This window comes from Oncorhynchus gorbuscha, linkage group LG03, assembly GCF_021184085.1.
Source record: "Oncorhynchus gorbuscha isolate QuinsamMale2020 ecotype Even-year linkage group LG03, OgorEven_v1.0, whole genome shotgun sequence".
NCBI lineage: Eukaryota > Metazoa > Chordata > Actinopteri > Salmoniformes > Salmonidae > Oncorhynchus > Oncorhynchus gorbuscha.
Window position 1 is genome coordinate 101,472,335 of NC_060175.1, and position 19,888 is coordinate 101,492,222.

The 19,888-nt window shown below is 44.6% G+C and overlaps 1 protein-coding gene across 3 annotated transcripts; it reads left to right on the forward strand.

Moving 5' to 3' along the window:
• The first annotated feature begins 927 nt into the window (after positions 1-927).
• Positions 928-16,811, forward strand: gpr157 (G protein-coupled receptor 157). 3 transcript variants are annotated; one of them, XM_046344755.1, is made up of 6 exons: positions 1,376-1,463; positions 2,112-2,166; positions 12,843-13,056; positions 13,301-13,495; positions 15,112-16,197; positions 16,668-16,811. In XM_046344755.1, exons 2-5 carry the CDS (start codon positions 2,147-2,149, stop codon positions 15,349-15,351), a joined length of 669 nt encoding a protein of 222 aa, XP_046200711.1. In that variant the 5' UTR covers positions 1,376-1,463; positions 2,112-2,146; the 3' UTR covers positions 15,352-16,197; positions 16,668-16,811. The 3 variants fall into 3 exon arrangements, with proteins under 3 accessions (XP_046200710.1, XP_046200709.1, XP_046200711.1); XM_046344754.1 differs by lacking the exon at positions 2,112-2,166 and having other exon boundaries at positions 928-1,463; positions 15,112-16,237; XM_046344753.1 differs by lacking the exon at positions 2,112-2,166 and having other exon boundaries at positions 928-1,463.
• The last annotated feature ends 3,077 nt before the right edge of the window (positions 16,812-19,888 follow it).

Sequence of the window (19,888 nt, forward strand, 5' to 3'; positions counted from 1 at the left end):
TTTGAGATTTACTTTCTTTGCTTTGGTTCCGTCCAGCCCCGTTTCCCCATATTACCGTGTAAAGGAATAAAGTCCTTGTAAACGGTACCACATTCTGTTGTCATTCTTACTCGCACCTACAGTCCATACCTTTTTCACTTCACGGAGAGTTTAGTTGTAGCAGGGTGTCGCGTTCCCTCTTCATAGAGGCGTGCGTAACAGCTGCCCCCAGGTGGTAAGGGTAGATAACACATCCGCCACGCTGATCCTCAACACGGGGGCCCCTCAACTGCTTGCACGTTACCACTCCACTATGTCTCCTTGTCATTGTTTTTGCTCCATCAGTACAGATACCAACACACCTTGACCACCAAAGTCCATTTGATGTCACAAAGCTGTCCAGTACTTTAAAAATATCCTCTCCTGTTGTCCTGGTTTCCAGGGGTTTGCAGAAGAGGATGTCTTCCTTAATTGACCCCCCCCCCCCCCCCCCCATAAACGTAACGGACATATACCGGGAGCTGTGCCAGGCCCGCCAAGTCTGTTGACTCATCCAACTGTAACGCATATAATTCACTGGCTTGTATGCAAAGCAGTAACTGTTTCAAAACATCTCCAGCCATGTCACTGATGCGTCGTGAAACAGTGTTTGATGAAGGTGTTGTCCGTATAGTTTTTGTTGGCCTTTTCATCACCCAAATGTATAGCCCCGTTGGAAAATCTAAACGAACTGTTTGAAAAGGTGAATCACATTTTTATTTGGCTTACCCCCGACGGCATTGCGCGTACACTTATCCCAGTTTGGGAATAGTCGAACTCGTTCAATTGTGTCGAGTCCACATTTGGATCCGTTTGCATGTTTCGATGGGAGACTTTTATTTTGAAGGCAACCCGCCGATTCTATGAGTGTGCTCACACTAATGTTGTTCATGACACACACATTAACTTTACAACTACAGTTTTCGGGATCCTTTGACGCGGTGACTTGTTCACCCAAGCAACTAGGCCTATTCGTTGATGGAATAAGTGTATATTGGAATGTTGTAAAACTATTCGTGCCTTGTTAGTGAGTGTAGATTGACCTAGCGCGCAGTCGTTTTGGATATCATGGCCGTTGATAATCAGACTGTTGTGTACATTTCAGAACAGATAGTTATTTTGATTTCGTGTGCCCTGTCTTTTTTGGGCTCTTTACTTATTATCTTTACCTACATCATTTGGCCAGATTTGAGGACAACGCCGAGAACACTTCTGGTCTACTTGTCCGTGGCTGACTTGTTGTCTGCGGGCTCGTACGCATACGGAGTTTGGAGTGTCTTTGAATCAAATTCTGTGGATTGCGTCGTTCAAGGAGCGATATCTACTTTCGCCAACACCAGTTCGTTTTTCTGGACTGTCGCTATCGCTATATATCTGTACATTTTAATCGTCAAGTCGAATCAAAGACAAGCTGACAGCTTCGTGTTATGGTTTCACGTTATCAGGTGGGTACTTGCGCTTGATTCATGTTCATATAATCAAAATAATAACAGTTGTATAAACTGTGAAATGTTTTGATTGATTAGATCTGAGTTTGGGATATGGTCTGTGAAATATCAAGGCCAAGAGTCACCTGATCCAGCTATGTTGTTTCTCTACTCTAGTATGACGCGTTTATGAATATTCATGAGGAATATATTACCTTTTCAATACCTTGGAACTTCAGCACTTCTGACGTTAGGCTGTTTCACCATGAAACTTGGTATTAATTCCGCGTTCACATGCGAGTCGCAACTTTGAAACTGACATTTCCAACCTTCTAACTGGTTGTATTTATGCGCGTGCTGCGTTCAAGGAGTCAGCAAGTCAGACATTTCCGAGTTTAGTTCGGACTAGTATGTGTACGCGGCTTATAAATTCTGTCACCTGCTATTGTACATATGGTAGACGTATTATACATTGTACTGTAGTATAAACTATTGATACTGTTTCAAACCTTATGAAAATTAGACTCTGAGCGTCTTCAGGGCTACACCTGAAGCACATGCACACCTATTGTGTCCTGTTTACTCAATTTGGCTAAATTAACACCCAATTAGTACTCAATTAATGGTCAATTAATACCGAATGACACATTAGAGCATGTTTTGCAGTACACCTTACATCCAGTCCACTGAAATGGAGTTGAATGGACACCACAGAAACATGGTAGGTTTCTTATTGATAAACAATACAGAAAGGATAGTCTGCCTTTTGGACAATTTTTCACTGAGTTGCTATTTAAGCAATAAGGCCCGAGGAGGTGTGGTATATGGATAATATACCATGGCTAAGGGCTGTTCTTTAGCACGACGCAATGCGGAATACCTGGACACAGCCCTTAGCCGTGGTATATTGGCCAAAAAACAAAATAAACTGGTTACCAATATAATTAGAGCAGTAAAAATATATTTTGTCATACCTGTTATATACGGTCTGATATACCACGGCTGTCAGGACTTGACCCAACCAGTTTATATATTCTTTTGTATATAACATCAAAACCCTTTCTCCACCTCAGAGCCCAGGCAGTGGACATGCCTTGTTACAATGTGTGTTGTGTTCTATAATGAATTCTCCAGTGATCCCTTTTCTATTGAACCTCACACAACAGAACCATTTCACACAACAAGGCCATTCATAGTACATGATTAATAACAAACATACAGTTGAAGTCGGAAGTTTACATACACCATAGCCAAATACATTTAAACTCAGTTTTTCACAATTCCTGACATTTAATCAGAGTAATATATAATAATATATATTATATATATTATAATAATATATGCCATTTAGCAGACGCTTTTATCCAAAGCGACTTACAGTCATGTGTGCATACATTCTGCATACATTCTACGTATGGGTGGTCCCGGGGATCGAACCCACTACCCTGGCGTTACAAGCGCCATGCTCTACCAACTGAGCTACAGAAGGACCACTAGTAAAAATGCATTGTCTCAGGTCAGTTAGGATCACCACTGTTAAGAATTTTTTGATGATTTTTTTTTGTTGATGATGCACAAAGTAGATGTCCTAACCGACTTGACAAAACTATAGTTTGTTAACAAGACATTTGTGGAGGGGTTGAAAAACAAGTTTGAATGACTCCTACCTAAGTGTATGTAAACTTTCGACTTCAACTGTTTATGTGATTATAGGTGCCAAATCAGACTTTAGTTCCTATTTGAAATCATTTGTAATACTTTATCTGGCCTTGATTGAGCTTGCCTGCTCCAATGGAAGCAATAGAAATAGTTGCAAAAGTGCAACCCCCATCCTGCACTCCAGACAGACCAGAGCAAACGCTGAAATTATTCGTAAGATGTTGAATAGTATTTGAACCAAGTTTTGATCCCAGTACACTTTTTCTATAAACCAGCTCAAAAGGGAGCAGTTGATTGAGGTTACTGTACCTTGTGTCCCAAAGGGCCCTCCATGCATTCGGAGAGATATCGGACCCCTGCCCTTTTTTCACATTTTGTTACGTTACAGCCTTATTCTAAAATGGATTCGCTTGTTGTTTTTCCCTCCTCCATCTACACACAATACCCCATAATGATGAAGCAAAAACAGTTGTTGTAAAAAAACATCCTAATTTACATAAGTTTTCAGACCCTTTGCTATGAGACTCAAAATAGATCTCAGGTGCATCCTTGACCATCCTTGAGATGTTTCTACAACTTGATTGGTGTTGTCTCTACCTTCTTGCCCTTTGGGCTGTTGTCTGTGCCCAATAATGTTTGTACCCTGTTTTGTGTCGCTACCATGCTGTGTTGTCATATGTTACTGCCTTGCTATATTGTTGTCTTAGGTCTCTATGTTGTGGTTTCTCTCGTCGTGATGTGTGTTTTGCTATTATTATATGTATATATTTTTAATCCCAGCCCCCGTCCCCGCAGGAGGCCTTTTGGTAGGCCGTCATTATAAATAAGAATTTGTTCTTAACTGACTTGCCTAGTTAAAGGTTTAAAGTTTTAAATAACAAACAATTGGAGTCCACCTGGGGTAAATTCTATTGATTGGATATGATTTGGAAAGGCACACACCTGTCTATATAAGGTCCCAAAGTTGACAGTGAATGTCAGAGCACCAAGCCATGAGGTCGATGGAATTGTCCGTAGAGCTCCGAGGCAGGATTGTGTTGATGCACAGGTCTGGGGAAGGGTACCAAAAGATGTCTGCAGCATTGAAGGTCCCCAAGAACACAGTGGCCTCCTTCATTCTTAAATGGAAGAAGTTTGGAACCACAGACTCATCCTAGAGCTGGCCTCCCGGCGAAACTGAGCAATCGGGGGAGAAGGGCCTTGGTCAGGGAGGTGACCAAGAACCCAATGTTCCTCTGGAGATAAAACCTTCCAGAAGGACAACTATCTCTGCAGCACTCCACCTATCAGGCCTTTATGGTAGTGGCCAGGCGGAAGCCACTCCTCAGCAAAAGGCACATGACTGCCCGCTTGGAGTTTGCCAAATGGCACCTAAAGGACTCTCAGACCGTGAGAAACAATATTCTCTGGTCGGATGAAACCATGATTGCATACTTTGGCCTGAATGCCAAGTGTCACATCTGGAGGAATCCTGGCACCATCCCGATGGTGAAGCATGGTGGTGGCAGCATCATGCTGTGGGAATGTTTTTCAGTGGCAGGCACTGGGAGACTAGTCAGGATCGAGGGAAAGATGAACGGAGCAAAATACACAGAGATCCTTGATGAAAACCTGCTCAGGACCTCTGACTGGGGGCGAAGGTTCACCTTCCAACAGGACAACGACCCAAAGCACACAGCCAAGATAACGCAGGAGTGGCTTCGGGACAAGTCTATGAATGTCCATGAGGGGCCCAGACTTGAACCCGATCGAACGTCTCTGGAGACCTGAAAATAGCTGTGCAGGTCCCCTCTAACCTGACAGAGCTTGAGAGGATCTGCAGAGAAGAATGGGAGAAACTCCCTAAATACTGGTGTGCCAAGCTTGTAGCCTCATACCCAAGAAGTCTCGAAGATGTACTTGCCGAATGCACTGTATTTATGAATGGCCTTACCCATGCCTCACCGCCTCGCTTCGCGTTCCTAGAGCATGAGCAGACCAGCTGGCCGGTGTGTTTACGGACATATTCAATCAATCCCTATATCAAAATCAAATCAAATTTATTTATATAGCCCTTCGTACATCAGCTGATATCTCAAAGTGCTGTACAGAAACCCAGCCTAAAACCCCAAACGGCAAACAATGCAGGTGTAAAAGCACGGTGGCTAGGAAAAACTCCCTAGAAAGGCCAAAACCTAGGAAGAAACCTAGAGAGGAACCAGGCTATGTGGGGTGGCCAGTCCTCTTCTGGCTGTACCGGGTAGAGATTATAACAGAACATGACCAAGGTGTTCAAATGTTCATAAATGACCAGCATGGTCGAATAATAATAAGGCAGAACAGTTGAAACTGGAGCAGCAGCACAGTCAGGTGGACTGGGGACAGCAAGGAGCCATCATATCAGGTAGTCCTGGGGCACGGTCCTAGGGCTCAGGTCCTCCGAGAGAGAGAAAGAAAGAGAGAATTAGAGACAGCATATGTGGGGTGGCCAGTCCTCTTCTGGCTGTGCCGGGTGGAGATTATAACAGAACGTGGCCAAGATGTTCAAATGTTCATAAATGACCAGCATGGTTGAATAATAGTAAGGCAAAACAGTTGAAACTGGAGCAGCAGCATGGCCAGGTGGACTGGGGACAGCAAGGAGTCATCATGTCAGGTAGTCCTGGGACATGGTCCTAGGGCCCAGGCCAGTTGAAACTGGAGCAGCAGCATGGCCAGGTGGACTGGGGACAGCAAGGAGTCATCATGTCAGGTAGTCCTGGGGCATGGTCCTAGGGCTCAGGTCCTCCGAGAGAGAGAGAGAAGGAGAGAATTAGAGAACGCACACTTAGATTCACACAGGACACCGAATAGGACAGGAGAAGTACTCCAGATATAACAAACTGACCCTAGCCCCCCGACACAAACTACTGCAGCATAAATACTGGAGGCTGAGACAGGAGGGGTCAGGAGACACTGTGGCCCCATCCGAGGACACCCCCGGACAGGGCCAAACAGGAAGGATATAACCCCACCCACTTTGCCAAAGCACAGCCCCCACATACCAGTCTGCTGTTCCCACATGCTTCAAGAGGTCTGCTGTTCCCACATGCTTCAAGAGGTCTGCTGTTCCCACATGCTTCAAGAGGGCCACCATTGTTCCTGTTCCCAAGAAAGCTAAGGTAACTGAGCTAAACGACTACCGCCCCGTAGCACTCACTTCTGTCATCATGAAGTGCTTTGAGAGCCTAGTCAAGGACCATATCACCTCCACCCTACCTGACACCCTAGACCCACTCCAATTTGCTTACCGCCCAAATAGGTCCACAGACGATGCAATCTCAACCACACTGCACACTGCCCTAACCCATCTGGACAAGAGGAATACCTATGTGAGAATGCTGTTCATCGACTACAGCTCGGCATTCAACACCATAGTACCCTCCAAGCTCGTCATCAAGCTCGAGACCCTGGGTCTCGACCCCGCCCTGTGCAACTGGGTACTGGACTTCCTGACGGGCCGCCCCCAGGTGGTGAGGGTAGGCAACAACATCTCCTCCCCGCTGATCCTCAACACTGGGGCCCCACAAGGATGCGTTCTGAGCCCTCTCCTGTACTCCCTGTTCACCCACGACTGCGTGGCCACGCACGCCTCCAACTCAATCATCAAGTTTGCGGACGACACAACAGTGGTAGGCTTGATTACCAACAACGACGAGACGGCCTACAGGGAGGAGGTGAGGGCCCTCGGAGTGTGGTGTCAGGAAAATAACCTCACACTCAACGTCAACAAAACTAAGGAGATGATTGTGGACTTCAGGAAACAGCAGAGGGAACACCTCCCTATCCTCATCGACGGAACAGTAGTGGAGAAGGTAGCAAGTTTTAAGTTCCTTGGCATACACATCACAGACTAACTGAATTGGTCCACTCACACAGACAGCATCGTGAAGAAGGCGCAGCAGCGCCTCTTCAACCTCAGGAGGCTGAAGAAATTCGGCTTGTCACCAAAAGCACTCACAAACTTCTACAGATGCACAATCGAGAGCATCCTGGCGGGCTGTATCACTGCCTGGTACGGCAACTGCCAACTGCTCCGCCCTCAACCGTAAGGCTCTCCAGAGGGTAGTGAGGTCTGCACAACGCATCACCGGGGGCAAACTACCTGCCCTCCAGGACACCTACACCACCCGACGTTACAGGAAGGCCATAAAGATCAGCAAGGACAACAACCACCCGAGCCACTGCCTGTTCACCCCGCTATCATCCAGAAGGCGAGGTCAGTACAGGTGCATGAAAGCTGGGACCGAGAGACTGAAAAACAGCTTCTATCTCAAGGCCATCACTGTTAAACTGCCACCACTAACATTGAGTGGCTGCTGCCAACACACTGACACTGACTCAACTCCAGCCACTTTAATAATGGAAATTGATGGGAAATGATGTAAATATATCACTAGCCACTTTAAACAATGCTACCTTATATAATGTTACTTACCCTACATTATTCATCTCATATGCATACGTATATACTGTACTCTATATCATCGACTGCATCCTTATGTAATACATGTATCACTAGCCACTTTAACTATGCCACTTTGTTTACGTACTCATCTCATGTATATACTGTACTCGATACCATCTACTGTATCTTGCCTATGCTGCTCTGTACCATCACTCATTCATATATCCTTATGTACATATTCTTTATCCCCTTACACTGTGTATAAGACAGTAGTTTAGGAATTGTTAGTTAGATTACTTGTTGGTTATTACTGCATTGTCGGAACTAGAAGCACAAGCATTTCGCTACACTCGCATTAACATCTGCTAACCATGTGTATGTGACAAATAAAATTGGATTTGATTTGTAAGCCTCTGTTTCATCTGTATTTATGAAATGGCCTTACCCATGCCTCCTGTAAGACTGTTTAATCTGTATTTATGAAATGGCCTTACCCATGCCTCCTGTAAGACTCTGTTTCATCTGTATTTATGAAATGGCCTTACCCATGCCTCCTGTAAGACTCTATATTTATGAAATGGCCTTACCCATGCCTCCTGTAAGACTCTATATTTATGAAATGGCCTTACCCATGCCTCCTGTAAGACTCTGTTTCATCTGTATTTATGAATGGCCTTACCCATGCCTCCTGTAAGACTCTATATTTATGAAATGGCCTTACCCATGCCTCCTGTAAGACTCTGTTTCATCTGTATTTATGAAATGGCCTTACCCATGCCTCCTGTAAGACTCTGTTTCATCTGTATTTATGAAATGACCTTACCCATGCCTCCTGTAAGACTCTGTTTCATCTGTATTTATGAAATGGCCTTACCCATGCCTCCTGTAAGACTGTTTCATCTGCATTTATGAAATGGCCTTACCCATGCCTCCTGTAAGACTCTGTTTCATCTGTATTTATGAAATGGCCTTACCCATGCCTCCTGTAAGACTCTGTTTCATCTGTATTTATGAAATGGCCTTACCCATGCCTCCTGTAAGACTCTGTTTCATCTGTATTTATGAAATGGCCTTACCCATGCCTCCTGTAAGACTCTGTTTCATCTGTATTTATGAAATGGCCTTACCCATGCCTCCTGTAAGACTGTTTCATCTGTATTTATGAAATGGCCTTACCCATGCCTCCTGTAAGACTCTGTTTCATCTGTATTTATGAAATGGCCTTACCCATGCCTCCTGTAAGATTCTGTTTCATCTGTATTTATGAAATGGCCTTACCCATGCCTCCTGTAAGACTGTTTCATCTGTATTTATGAATGGCCTTACCCATGCCTCCTGTAAGACTCTATATTTATGAAATGGCCTTACCCATGCCTCCTGTAAGACTCTATTTCATCTGTATTTATGAATGGCCTTACCCATGCCTCCTGTAAGACTCTATATTTATGAAATGGTCTTACCCATGCCTCCTGTAAGACTCTGTTTCATCTGTATTTATGAAATGGCCTTACCCATGCCTCCTGTAAGACTCTGTTTCATCTGTATTTATGAATGGCCTTACCCATGCCTCCTGTAAGACTCTATATTTATGAAATGGCCTTACCCATGCCTCCTGTAAGACTCTATATTTATGAAATGGCCTTACCCATGCCTCCTGTAAGACTCTATTTCATCTGTATTTATGAATGGCCTTACCCATGCCTCCTGTAAGACTCTATATTTATGAAATGGTCTTACCCATGCCTCCTGTAAGACTCTGTTTCATCTGTATTTATGAAATGGCCTTACCCATGCCTCCTGTAAGACTCTGTTTCATCTGTATTTATGAATGGCCTTACCCATGCCTCCTGTAAGACTCTGTTTCATCTGTATTTATGAAATGGCCTTACCCATGCCTCCTGTAAGACTGTTTCATCTGTATTTATGAAATGGCCTTACCCATGCCTCCTGTAAGACTCTGTTTCATCTGTATTTATGAAATGGCCTTACCCATGCCTCCTGTAAGACTGTTTAATCTGTATTTATGAAATGGCCTTACCCATGCCTCCTGTAAGACTGTTTCATCTGTATTTATGAAATGGCCTTACCCATGCCTCCTGTAAGACTGTTTCATCTGTATTTATGAAATGGCCTTACCCATGCCTCCTGTAAGACTGTTTCATCTCTATTTGTGAATGGCCTTACCCATGCCTCCTGTAAGAATGTTTAATCTGTATTTATGAAATGGCCTTACCCATGCCTCTTGTAAGACTGTTTCATCTGTATTTATGAAATGGCCTTACCCATGCCTCCTGTAAGACTGTTTCATCTGTATTTATGAAATGGCCTTACCCATGCCTCCTGTAAGACTCTATATTTATGAAATGGCCTTACCCATGCCTCCTGTAAGACTGTTTCATCTGTATTTATGAAATGGCCTTACCCATGCCTCCTGTAAGACTGTTTCATCTGTATTTATGAAATGGCCTTACCCATGCCTCCTGTAAGACTGTTTCATCTGTATTTATGAAATGGCCTTACCCATGCCTCCTGTAAGACTCTGTTTCATCTGTATTTATGAAATGGCCTTAGCCATGCCTCCTGTAAGACTGTTTCATCTGTATTTATGAAATGGCCTTACCCATGCCTCCTGTAAGACTCTGTTTCATCTGTATTTATGAAATGGCCTTAGCCATGCCTCCTGTAAGACTGTTTCATCTCTATTTGAAATGGCCTTAGCCATGCCTCCTGTAAGACTGTTTCATCTCTAATTGTGCTACGAAGCAAAAATGTGTCAATGAAGGTTTACTGCTTCCTCTCTAATATATGAGTAGTATTTTGAATTTGAAAACATTGTTTTTCTGCATTTTAATTTATAAATATTGAAAAATGATAAAACATTTTGTTTAACATATGTTTCAGAGTGGGATCACTGGGTGAAAAAAAAGAAGATATTTCAGTTATTTTTGTATTTATTAATTTGCTAACATTTTTAAACCTCCATTTATGGGGTATTGTGTGTAGATTGATGTGTGGGGTGGGGGGGGTGATTGTAATCTGTTTTAGGATAAGGCTCTTACATAACAATGTGGAAAAAGTCAAGGGGTCTGACTACTTTCCGAGTGCAATGTATATAATGCCCTGGTCAACCGTAGTGTCCTATAGATGGAATAGGGTACCTGAATGGAATGAGTCCAGAAATATCCTTCAATTATATTACGAGTCGTGAATTGAAGATGTTGGCCCTCAGTGAGTGGAAGATTACCTGAACACGCATGGCGTCACGCTCTCCCTCAGTGAGTGGAAGATTACCTGAACGCGCAGGGCGTCAAGCTCTCCCTCAGTGAGTGGAAGATTACCTGAACACGCAGGGCGTCACGCTCTGTCACACTCTCCCTCAGTCAGTGGAAGATTACCTGAACACGCATGGCGTCACGCTCTGTCACGCTCTCCCTCAGTCAGTGGAAGATTACCTGAACACGCAGGGCGTCACGCTCTCCCTCAGTGAGTGGAAGATTACCTGAACACGCAGGGCGTCACGCTCTGTCACGCTCTCCCTCAGTCAGTGGAAGATTACCTGAACACGCAGGGCGTCACGCTCTGTCACGCTCTCCCTCAGTCAGTGGAAGATTACCTGAACACGCAGGGCGTCACGCTCTGTCACGCTCTCCCTCAGTCAGTGGAAGATTACCTGAACACGCAGGGCGTCACGCTCTGTCACGCTCTCCCTCAGTCAGTGGAAGATTACCTGAACACGCAGGGCGTCACGCTCTCACGCTCTCCCTCAGTCAGTGGAAGATTACCTGAACACGCAGGGCGTCACGCTCTGTCACGCTCTCCCTCAGTCAGTGGAAGATTACCTGAACACGCAGGGCGTCACGCTCTGTCACGCTCTCCCTCAGTCAGTGGAAGATTACCTGAACACGCAGGGCGTCACGCTCTGTCACGCTCTCCCTCAGTCAGTGGAAGATTACCTGAACACGCAGGGCGTCACGCTCTGTCACGCTCTCCCTCAGTCAGTGGAAGATTACCTGAACACGCAGGGCGTCACGCTCTGTCACGCTCTCCCTCAGTCAGTGGAAGATTACCTGAACGCGCAGGGCGTCACGCTCTCCCTCAGTGAGTGGAAGATTACCTGAACACGCAAGGCGTCACGCTCTCCCTCAGTGAGCGGAAGATTACCTGAACACGCAGGGCGTCACGCTCTGTCACGCTCTCCCTCAGTGAGTGGAAGATTACCTGAACACGCAAGGCGTCACGCTCTCCCTCAGTGAGTGGAAGATTACCTGAACACGCAGGGCGTCACGCTCTGTCACGCTCTCCCTCAGTGAGTGGAAGATTACCTGAACACGCAAGGCGTCACGCTCTGTCACGCTCTCCCTCAGTGAGTGGAAGATTACCTGAACACGCAGGGCGTCACGCTCTGTCACGCTCTCCCTCAGTGAGTGGAAGATTACCTGAACACGCAAGGCGTCACGCTCTCCCTCAGTGAGCGGAAGATTACCTGAACACGCAGGGCGTCACGCTCTGTCACGCTCTCCCTCAGTCAGTGGAAGATTACCTGAACACGCAGGGCGTCACGCTCTGTCACGCTCTCCCTCAGTCAGTGGAAGATTACCTGAACACGCAGGGCGTCACGCTCTGTCACGCTCTCCCTCAGTCAGTGGAAGATTACCTGAACACGCAGGGCGTCACGCTCTGTCACGCTCTCCCTCAGTCAGTGGAAGATTACCTGAACGCGCAGGGCGTCACGCTCTCCCTCAGTGAGTGGAAGATTATTATGCAGGCGGCTACCGACGGACTGATCTACAAATCACCTTGCATCACATATAACCGCTCGCTTATTATTTTTTTTAGATCATTCAGTTACCATTTACCCCCAATGCATCATGGGTTTGATGCTCTCGGACACGGCCAACATCTCATCTTGGGTTTTAAGGTTCAAAATTAAAAGGGGGAGCATGTTGAAATGTTACACACTGAGTGGTTCTGTTTCATATAGTTAAACGATAGTGAAATAAAGTCGATTCAGTTTAGATACAGGCTACTGAAATGTTACACTATATATGACTATGCGTGACTTTGCAGGAAGTGAGTTGCAGATTTTGGGATTGCACTTTCAACATGTAGGCTATATAGCGAGGCCTATTAATAGTATTTCTTAGTAGCATGACATAGTTGCACATAATGATCACCAGACTGTAGAGGAAGTGTGTGGCTGGCAAGCTAGTCAGGAGGTTCACAATTAAATGTTAATTAATTAATTATTCCTGCTCATCCACCACCACCTTCTCTTCCCCTGTCTCCTCCACCCCCCCCCCCCCCCCCCCCAGCTGGGGCATCCCTCTAGGTATCACAGTAGCAGCTCTGGCTCTGGGCCGTATTGGCTACGATGCATCGGAGGTGTCTGTGGGCTGGTGCTGGGTGAGGATCCAGGCTCCAGACCATGTCCTGTGGATGCTGCTCACTGGGAAGATATGGGAGTTCCTGGCCTATCTCACCCTCCCCGTCCTCTATGTCCTCATCAAGAAGCACATCCACAGAGCGGTGAGGATCTGTTACAATCTATACCCCAGTACTATTGAAGTGGTAACCGGGGTGAAATTTGGGGAGGAATGCATGTAATTTAAAAAATATATATAAAAAATGGACCAAAAAAATAAAATGTTTAGCTAAATTCATGGTGGCTTTACTAATTCCAGTGTAGACTATCACAGACATTTTCCATGGCAGGTTTCAAGCACATTTATCCACTTGATAAATATTCCTGTTTTCTCTCTATGTCGTCCAGCATGCGGCTCTGTCTGAGTACCGGCCCATCCTGGCCTGCAGTCCTCTGTCCCAGTCCCTTTCCAATATGGCCGACAGGAAGTTGACCCTTATCCCCATCATCTTCATCGCCCTGCGTATCTGGAGTACCGTGCGTTTCCTGCTGATGCTGGCTGACTCGCCCGCCAGGCAGAACCCTGTTCTCGTCACGCTACATGTGAGTTTGTGTTGGCACTTCTCCAGGACTCCATGTTCTATCCTCACCAATGATTCTCATAACCTGCTGCAGTAGGGTTTCCGTTAGCCGGTAATAGCCGACTTTTGTTCCGATTTTAGAAAAGCCAATAAATAAAATTGACACCGGCCCGGTTGTCCAGAAGAAGAAGAAACAATCCCATTGTGAAATAATGTTTTATAGCCTCTTCATTGAAGGAAATGCATTAGATTCGTCATGTTTATCGGCCTGTCGGTTCATTAGCAAAATATAGTGGAATTAACTTGCCGTTTTGTGTAGTATATTTGTTATGGATCTTATTTATCACATGGTCTTTGCGCTGTCTAATATATTTTCCAATCAAGGGGTGCTGCTACAGCATCGTATGTTGCTTTCACGACAACTGCGAACTCAGAAAAATACTAGGTCCAATCATGACATCGGTGATCTTCAGGTCGGAAAGTTGGAGCTCCTAGAAAGAGGCTTGACTTCCCGAGTTGTAATTCTGAATTGCATGACCATTGAAAACGACTTTTCCCAGTCGGAGCTCCACCCCCCCCCCTCCCTCCAGTTCAAAGTTGTCTTGAACGCACTGAAGTCTGAGATTTCCGAGGACCCAGATGTTTTAAACGCGGCATCAAACGACAACGGAAGGCAGGCTTCATCAGCGCGACACACACCACTTTGGTTGGAGGCCGAATGAATTTTGTCATAAACATATATTCAATCGTTTGAAACCTCAACTATTTTAATACATATTAAGCGGCACGTATTACCTTGCTTTAAAGTAGCTTAGTAGATCTCATCTACATTTTTAACGGATATTTTCATCTTTGTCACATGAAACCGCTCGCATTTGCAGTGTGCCCTTTTGACAACGGTGCTTTTCCCGCGAATTGCGTTATGGAACGAACATTCGCGCATTGCCTACCGCCTTCTGCGTATTGCTTCTCTTTATAATGTGAATAAATAATAGTTTATCAACATTTTAAGCTAAACGTTATCTGTTCCATCACTCTCTTTTTAACGTTTTTTAATTGGCCTACTGGTTGTATGAATTTGGGATCTATATTCCCACTAGGCTATTTGTTTCTCGACAAGCTGATCAATAGAATAGGAATCCTAAACTTTTCTATTATAGTAGATTGACATAAGGCTCGTGACATTTGCAGTTTATTATTCATCTTGTTGGCGGAGGAAAGGTAAACGCGGACAGTTATTTTAACATGTTCAAAGTGCACATCGGAATTAGTTGCGTTCTCGACTTGCATGTTCTGTTAATTTTAATGACGTGTTATGTCTGTCATTCAGAGCACAGTGGGTGAACACTAATCAGGTTATGCACCCTGTAGAATGTCTGGTAAATTTAAAACGTTGCAGGTGAAATGTTCAGCACCACATTTTCCTAATGGAAACCCTTGTATGCCGTATAGGAACCTTTAGCAACAAATATCAGTACCTGTCTATCCATCCACCAACCCCTCTTTCCTTCATGCTATCTTTTACATTCATCCTTTAGTCATATATCCATCCAGCAACCCCTCTTTCCTTCATTCTATCTTTTACATTCATCCTTTAGTCATATATCCATCCGTTAATGGTTTCATCTGTTTCTCTAGGGCATTGGGAACACCTTCCAGGGAGCTGCAAACTGTATCATGTTTATCCTGTTCACCCAGCCAATCCGCTCCCGTCTCTCCACCATGCTCTGCTGCTGCTCCTGCAGAGGCAGGTCTGGGGCCTCCCTCATACCCTCCAACACACCCAACCACAGTGGTTTGGGCCTGGATGTGGAGACCCCCTCACAACCAGAGGACACCCTGAATACCAGCTCTCGTGGCTGGCCGGACGGCTGCTGACCCTGGATCTGAATGGCTAGACGGAGCACGCTCGCACCCTGACTGGCTTTCTGAGACACTTTTCACACTACTGAGCCGAGCTGGGCCACATCCTCTGCTATAGATGCCTGGTGCTGTGTGAAAGCAGAGCATCAGAGCTAGCACCGACGTTGAGTTGGGGGTGTTGGAAACAAACTTCCCTACTGCAGTCCACTCATTAATGCAAGTGTGTGGGGGGGGGGGGTTGCAAATTCTGCAGACATGTGCACGTTGTACCGCCTCTCCTCACAGGCCACACATTCAACATGCACTTTAGGTGATGAGGACAGTCAAAGCATTAAGCATGTGGTTTTTGTTGGAAGAGATGACTTGGTGTGCTCAGTCACTAGCATTGGACCATCCATAAGGGTGAACGCCAAGGTCATTCTAGCGGTGAAGTTGTACATAGGGGCTCTGTTCAAAAGTTGTGCACTATATAGGGAATAGGGTGCCATTTGGGAAGCACATGTGGATTTTTTTAAAATTTTTTTTTATTCTTCCCCCAAGGCAAATTTTATGTTCTAACATATCGGTGTCTTCCTATTCTTGTATTAGAGAAACAGACAGTGCAATTTAATATTGTTATTTTTATACCGGGTTATTGTTGAGTTTATAGCATTGTTTAACAATGTACTTTTGTATATCAAATTAATTTAGCATCTATACTGTTTTTGTAAATGGCCCATATCATTACTACCAATGACGTTTACAAAAGCCCACAACCTACTGAAAGATGGCGGCCAATTTGGCTGTACGAAGAGTCCATGTTCTGAAAAGGGCTCTCGCTCAACATAGTATATTGGTAAAGAGGAAGGTAAAGGTGTGAAGGTGTGAAGGTAAAGGTAAAGAGGAAGGTAAAGGTGTGAAGGTAAAGGTGTGAAGGTGTGAAGGTAAAGGTGTGAAGGTAAAGAGGAAGGTAAAGGTGTGAAGGTAAAGAGGAAGGTAAAGGTGTGAAGGTAAAGAGGAAGGTAAAGGTGTGAAGGTGTGAAGGTAAAGGTGTGAAGGTAAAGGTGTGAAGGTGAAGGTGTGAAGGTGTGAAGGTAAAGGTGTGAAGGTAAAGGTAAAGAGGAAGGTAAAGGTGTGAAGGTAAAGGTAAAGAGGAAGGTAAAGGTGTGAAGGTGTGAAGGTAAAGGTAAAGGTGTGAAGGTAAAGGTGTGAAGGTGTGAAGGTAAAGAGGAAGGTAAAGGTGTGAAGGTGTGAAGGTAAAGGTAAAGAGGAAGGTAAAGGTGTGAAGGTGTGAAGGTAAAGGTGTAAAGGTAAAGGTGTGAAGGTAAAGGTGTGAAGGTGTGAAGGTAAAGGTGTGAAGGTAAAGGTGTGAAGGTAAAGGTGTGCCTTATCAATAGCTGTCTACTTTTCCTTCTCTTTCTTCTTCTTTTTTTTTTTTAACTGACGTTTTTGAAATGTATATCATAATAAAGACTAATAAATCCACTAAAGACTGATCTCTGAGCTACAACTGTCATTTTCCTCTGTCAACTCCATATCCTGAACAATGTCTTTTAATTAGGCGATTCATTGCTTTTTGCAGAAAAAGAACATTAAAGCTATATTTATATATTTTTTTGGCTAATGTGTCAGGCCTGGCCAAAAGTAGTGCACTACTCTGGTCTAAAGTAGTGCACTATATAGGGAATAGGACTCTGGTCTAAAGTAGTGCACTATATAGGAAATAGGGTGCCATTTTGCATGCAGAGAAAGTGCTGCTGTGTTTAGGGGGAGAACTGCTCTCAACCAGGAGGGATTATTGTTTTATTGACCTTTCCAGAGGTCAAGTGGCTGTTGCAGGAGTCACTGATTGAAGAGGGAGGATGGTTGGTAAAGTTGATTTATTGATCATTCTGTGGTCTCTCTAATTGTGATTGATTAGACATGTTGTGTGAAGATAAAAGAGCAATTGCTTTATTGTTTTGTCACAAGACGCACAGAATAGTTTTTGTGTCTCTGGCTCGGTAGATGTGGTCCTCTGGGCAGTCTAACACTGTATGTGGTGTCATTTGCCATGGGCGATCAGTCAGCCCTTCTCCTTTATGTCCTAACCAAAACATACAGTCCCTACATTGTGCTCTCGATGTTGCAGTTCAGTTTCCCTTATTTATTATGGGGTCAACAAACAATGGATTTTTTGTTTTATAAAAAGAACAACAAAGGCCTGAGGATAGACCCTATTCTAGCCTGGTGCCAGATGTGTTTGTGCTGTCTTGCCAACTCCTATGGTCAGTGGAGGCTGCTGAGGGACAGTCGGCGGCTCATAATGGCTGGGAACCATGTGTTTGATGCCATTCTGCTGCATCCATTACCACGAGCCTGTCCTCAACAATTATAGGTGCCACTAACCTCCTGTGGGTTGTCACGTCATACGAGTTCTCTGTAGATCTGGGACCAGGCTAGAAAGACCCACGCCTGTCCGTGTGGAAGGAAAGGCTATGGTCATATGCATCAGATCTGTTTTAGATGTTCTAGCAGTTAAGAGTCTCGAGACAGAAACCTATAGGTTTGGAAAGTTTAAATCCTGCATCTGACACAAAAAAATCAGTTGAGAATTGAGCTGTCAACCATAGGGTTGCTAGTATTAAATCCGAGATGTCATTGCCTGACTGCTGTTGTGCCCTGGAGCCAATGCACTTAACCTACCACAACAGCTGCTCTGATGACATCCCACTGTGACAGTCCCCTCTAACGTGTGTGTGTGTTTCAGAGTGGTTGGGATAGAGTGGAAGTCACATTTCAGTTGCACCTTTCAGTGTGTAACAGTATAATTTTAAACCGTCCCCTCGCCCATACCCGGGCGCGAACCAGTGACCTTCTGCACACATCAACAACAGTCACCCACGAAGCGTCGTTACCCATCGCTCCACAAAAGCTGCGGCCCTTGCAGCGCAAGGGGAACTACTACTTCAAGGTCTCAGAGCAAGTGACGTAACCGATTGAAACGCTATTTAGCGCACACCGCTAACTAAGCTAGCCGTTTCACATCCGTTACAAGTGTACAAATGACAAATAAAGGGATCACATTGAAATATAATTTTCCTATATAGTATAGTTGACCTTTTGACCTATAGCCAACAGTCACAATGACAAAGCATCAAAACAAGTTTTATTTGTCACATTCACATGGTTAGCAGATGTTAATGCGAGTGTAGCGAAAATGCTTGTGTTTCGAGTTCCGACAATGCAGTAATAACCAACGAGTAATCTAACCTAACAATTCACAACAACTACCTTATACACACACAAGTGTAAAGGGATGAAGAATATGTACATAAAGATATATGAATGAGTGATGGTACAGAACGGCATAGGCAAGATGCATCATGACAAAGCATGATGATGGCTTGGAGGCTGTTGAGGAAGTGGTAGGACCTTGTCCCAAATGGAACACTATTTTCTATATAGTGTACTACTTTTGACCAGGGCACTTTTGGGACACTGTCCAAGGTCTGTTTATGCTGATGAAAACGGACAGGAAACAGTTTAGTACCCTTGAGAACAACCAGAGACTGTGTGTGTGTGGGGGGGGGGGGGGGGTGTAAAGACGCTACTGCATTTTTGTCCACGCATATGTCCCAAATGGGACCCTATTCCCGATTGTAGTGGGCCTCTGGTCAAAAGTAGGGCACTATGTAGGGAATAGTGACCCATTTGGAATGCTGGGTCCTACTATGACTTAATCCATTGTGTTGGTCTTGGGAGTGATTGGGCACATTTGGCTGACATTGAAACGGGCTTTATCCCCATAGATAGAGGATGGTATGTGTTTTTCTCTCTGTCTGGTTGATGGCTATCTGCCCACTTCATTCATTTACTTATGACTGGGAGCTATTGGAGCAGAGGGGGCTGGGGTTGGGGGTGTACTTACACACCATGTTAATGCAAGGCCTTCTACCCACCACAGTGTCCATTACAGTGTGTTGATGGCTCTTTGAACCAATGCCAGGTAGGATGTATAAAGGTTGAAAAAAAAGAAAGAGAAAAAAAAGTGTTTGGGTCAAAACGTGAAATATCTCACTTGTTAATTAGGGATGAGATCGATACGATGACGGAGTGATCTTTTCACCACAAACTAATGAGAGATCAACAGCGCTTCCTGCTGGAGGAGGAAGGTAATAACCTGTAATCAAGTCTATTCATGCAGTCTTGACAACTTTGGCAATTAAATGCAGACCAAAGACAAAGTATTCAATCTAGCAAACAGCATTGCGATTTTTATGCACAATGACATGTACAATACATGTGATTGAAGCATACTTGAGTCAAGCATACTTGAAGGGGTGGCAGGTAGCCTAGTGGTTAGAGCATTTTAGGCCTGTAACCGAAAGGTTGCCGGATCGAATCCCCGAGCTGACAAGGTAAAAATCTGTCGTTCTGCCCCTGAACAAGGCAGTTAACTGTTCCCAGGCTGTCATTGAAAATAACAATTTGTTCTTTAACTGATTATCATTTTATAATTAAATAAGAACTACTGGTTAACTAACTTATGTGTATTGCCTAGTAGATCGACAACGCTATCTTTAGGGCACAA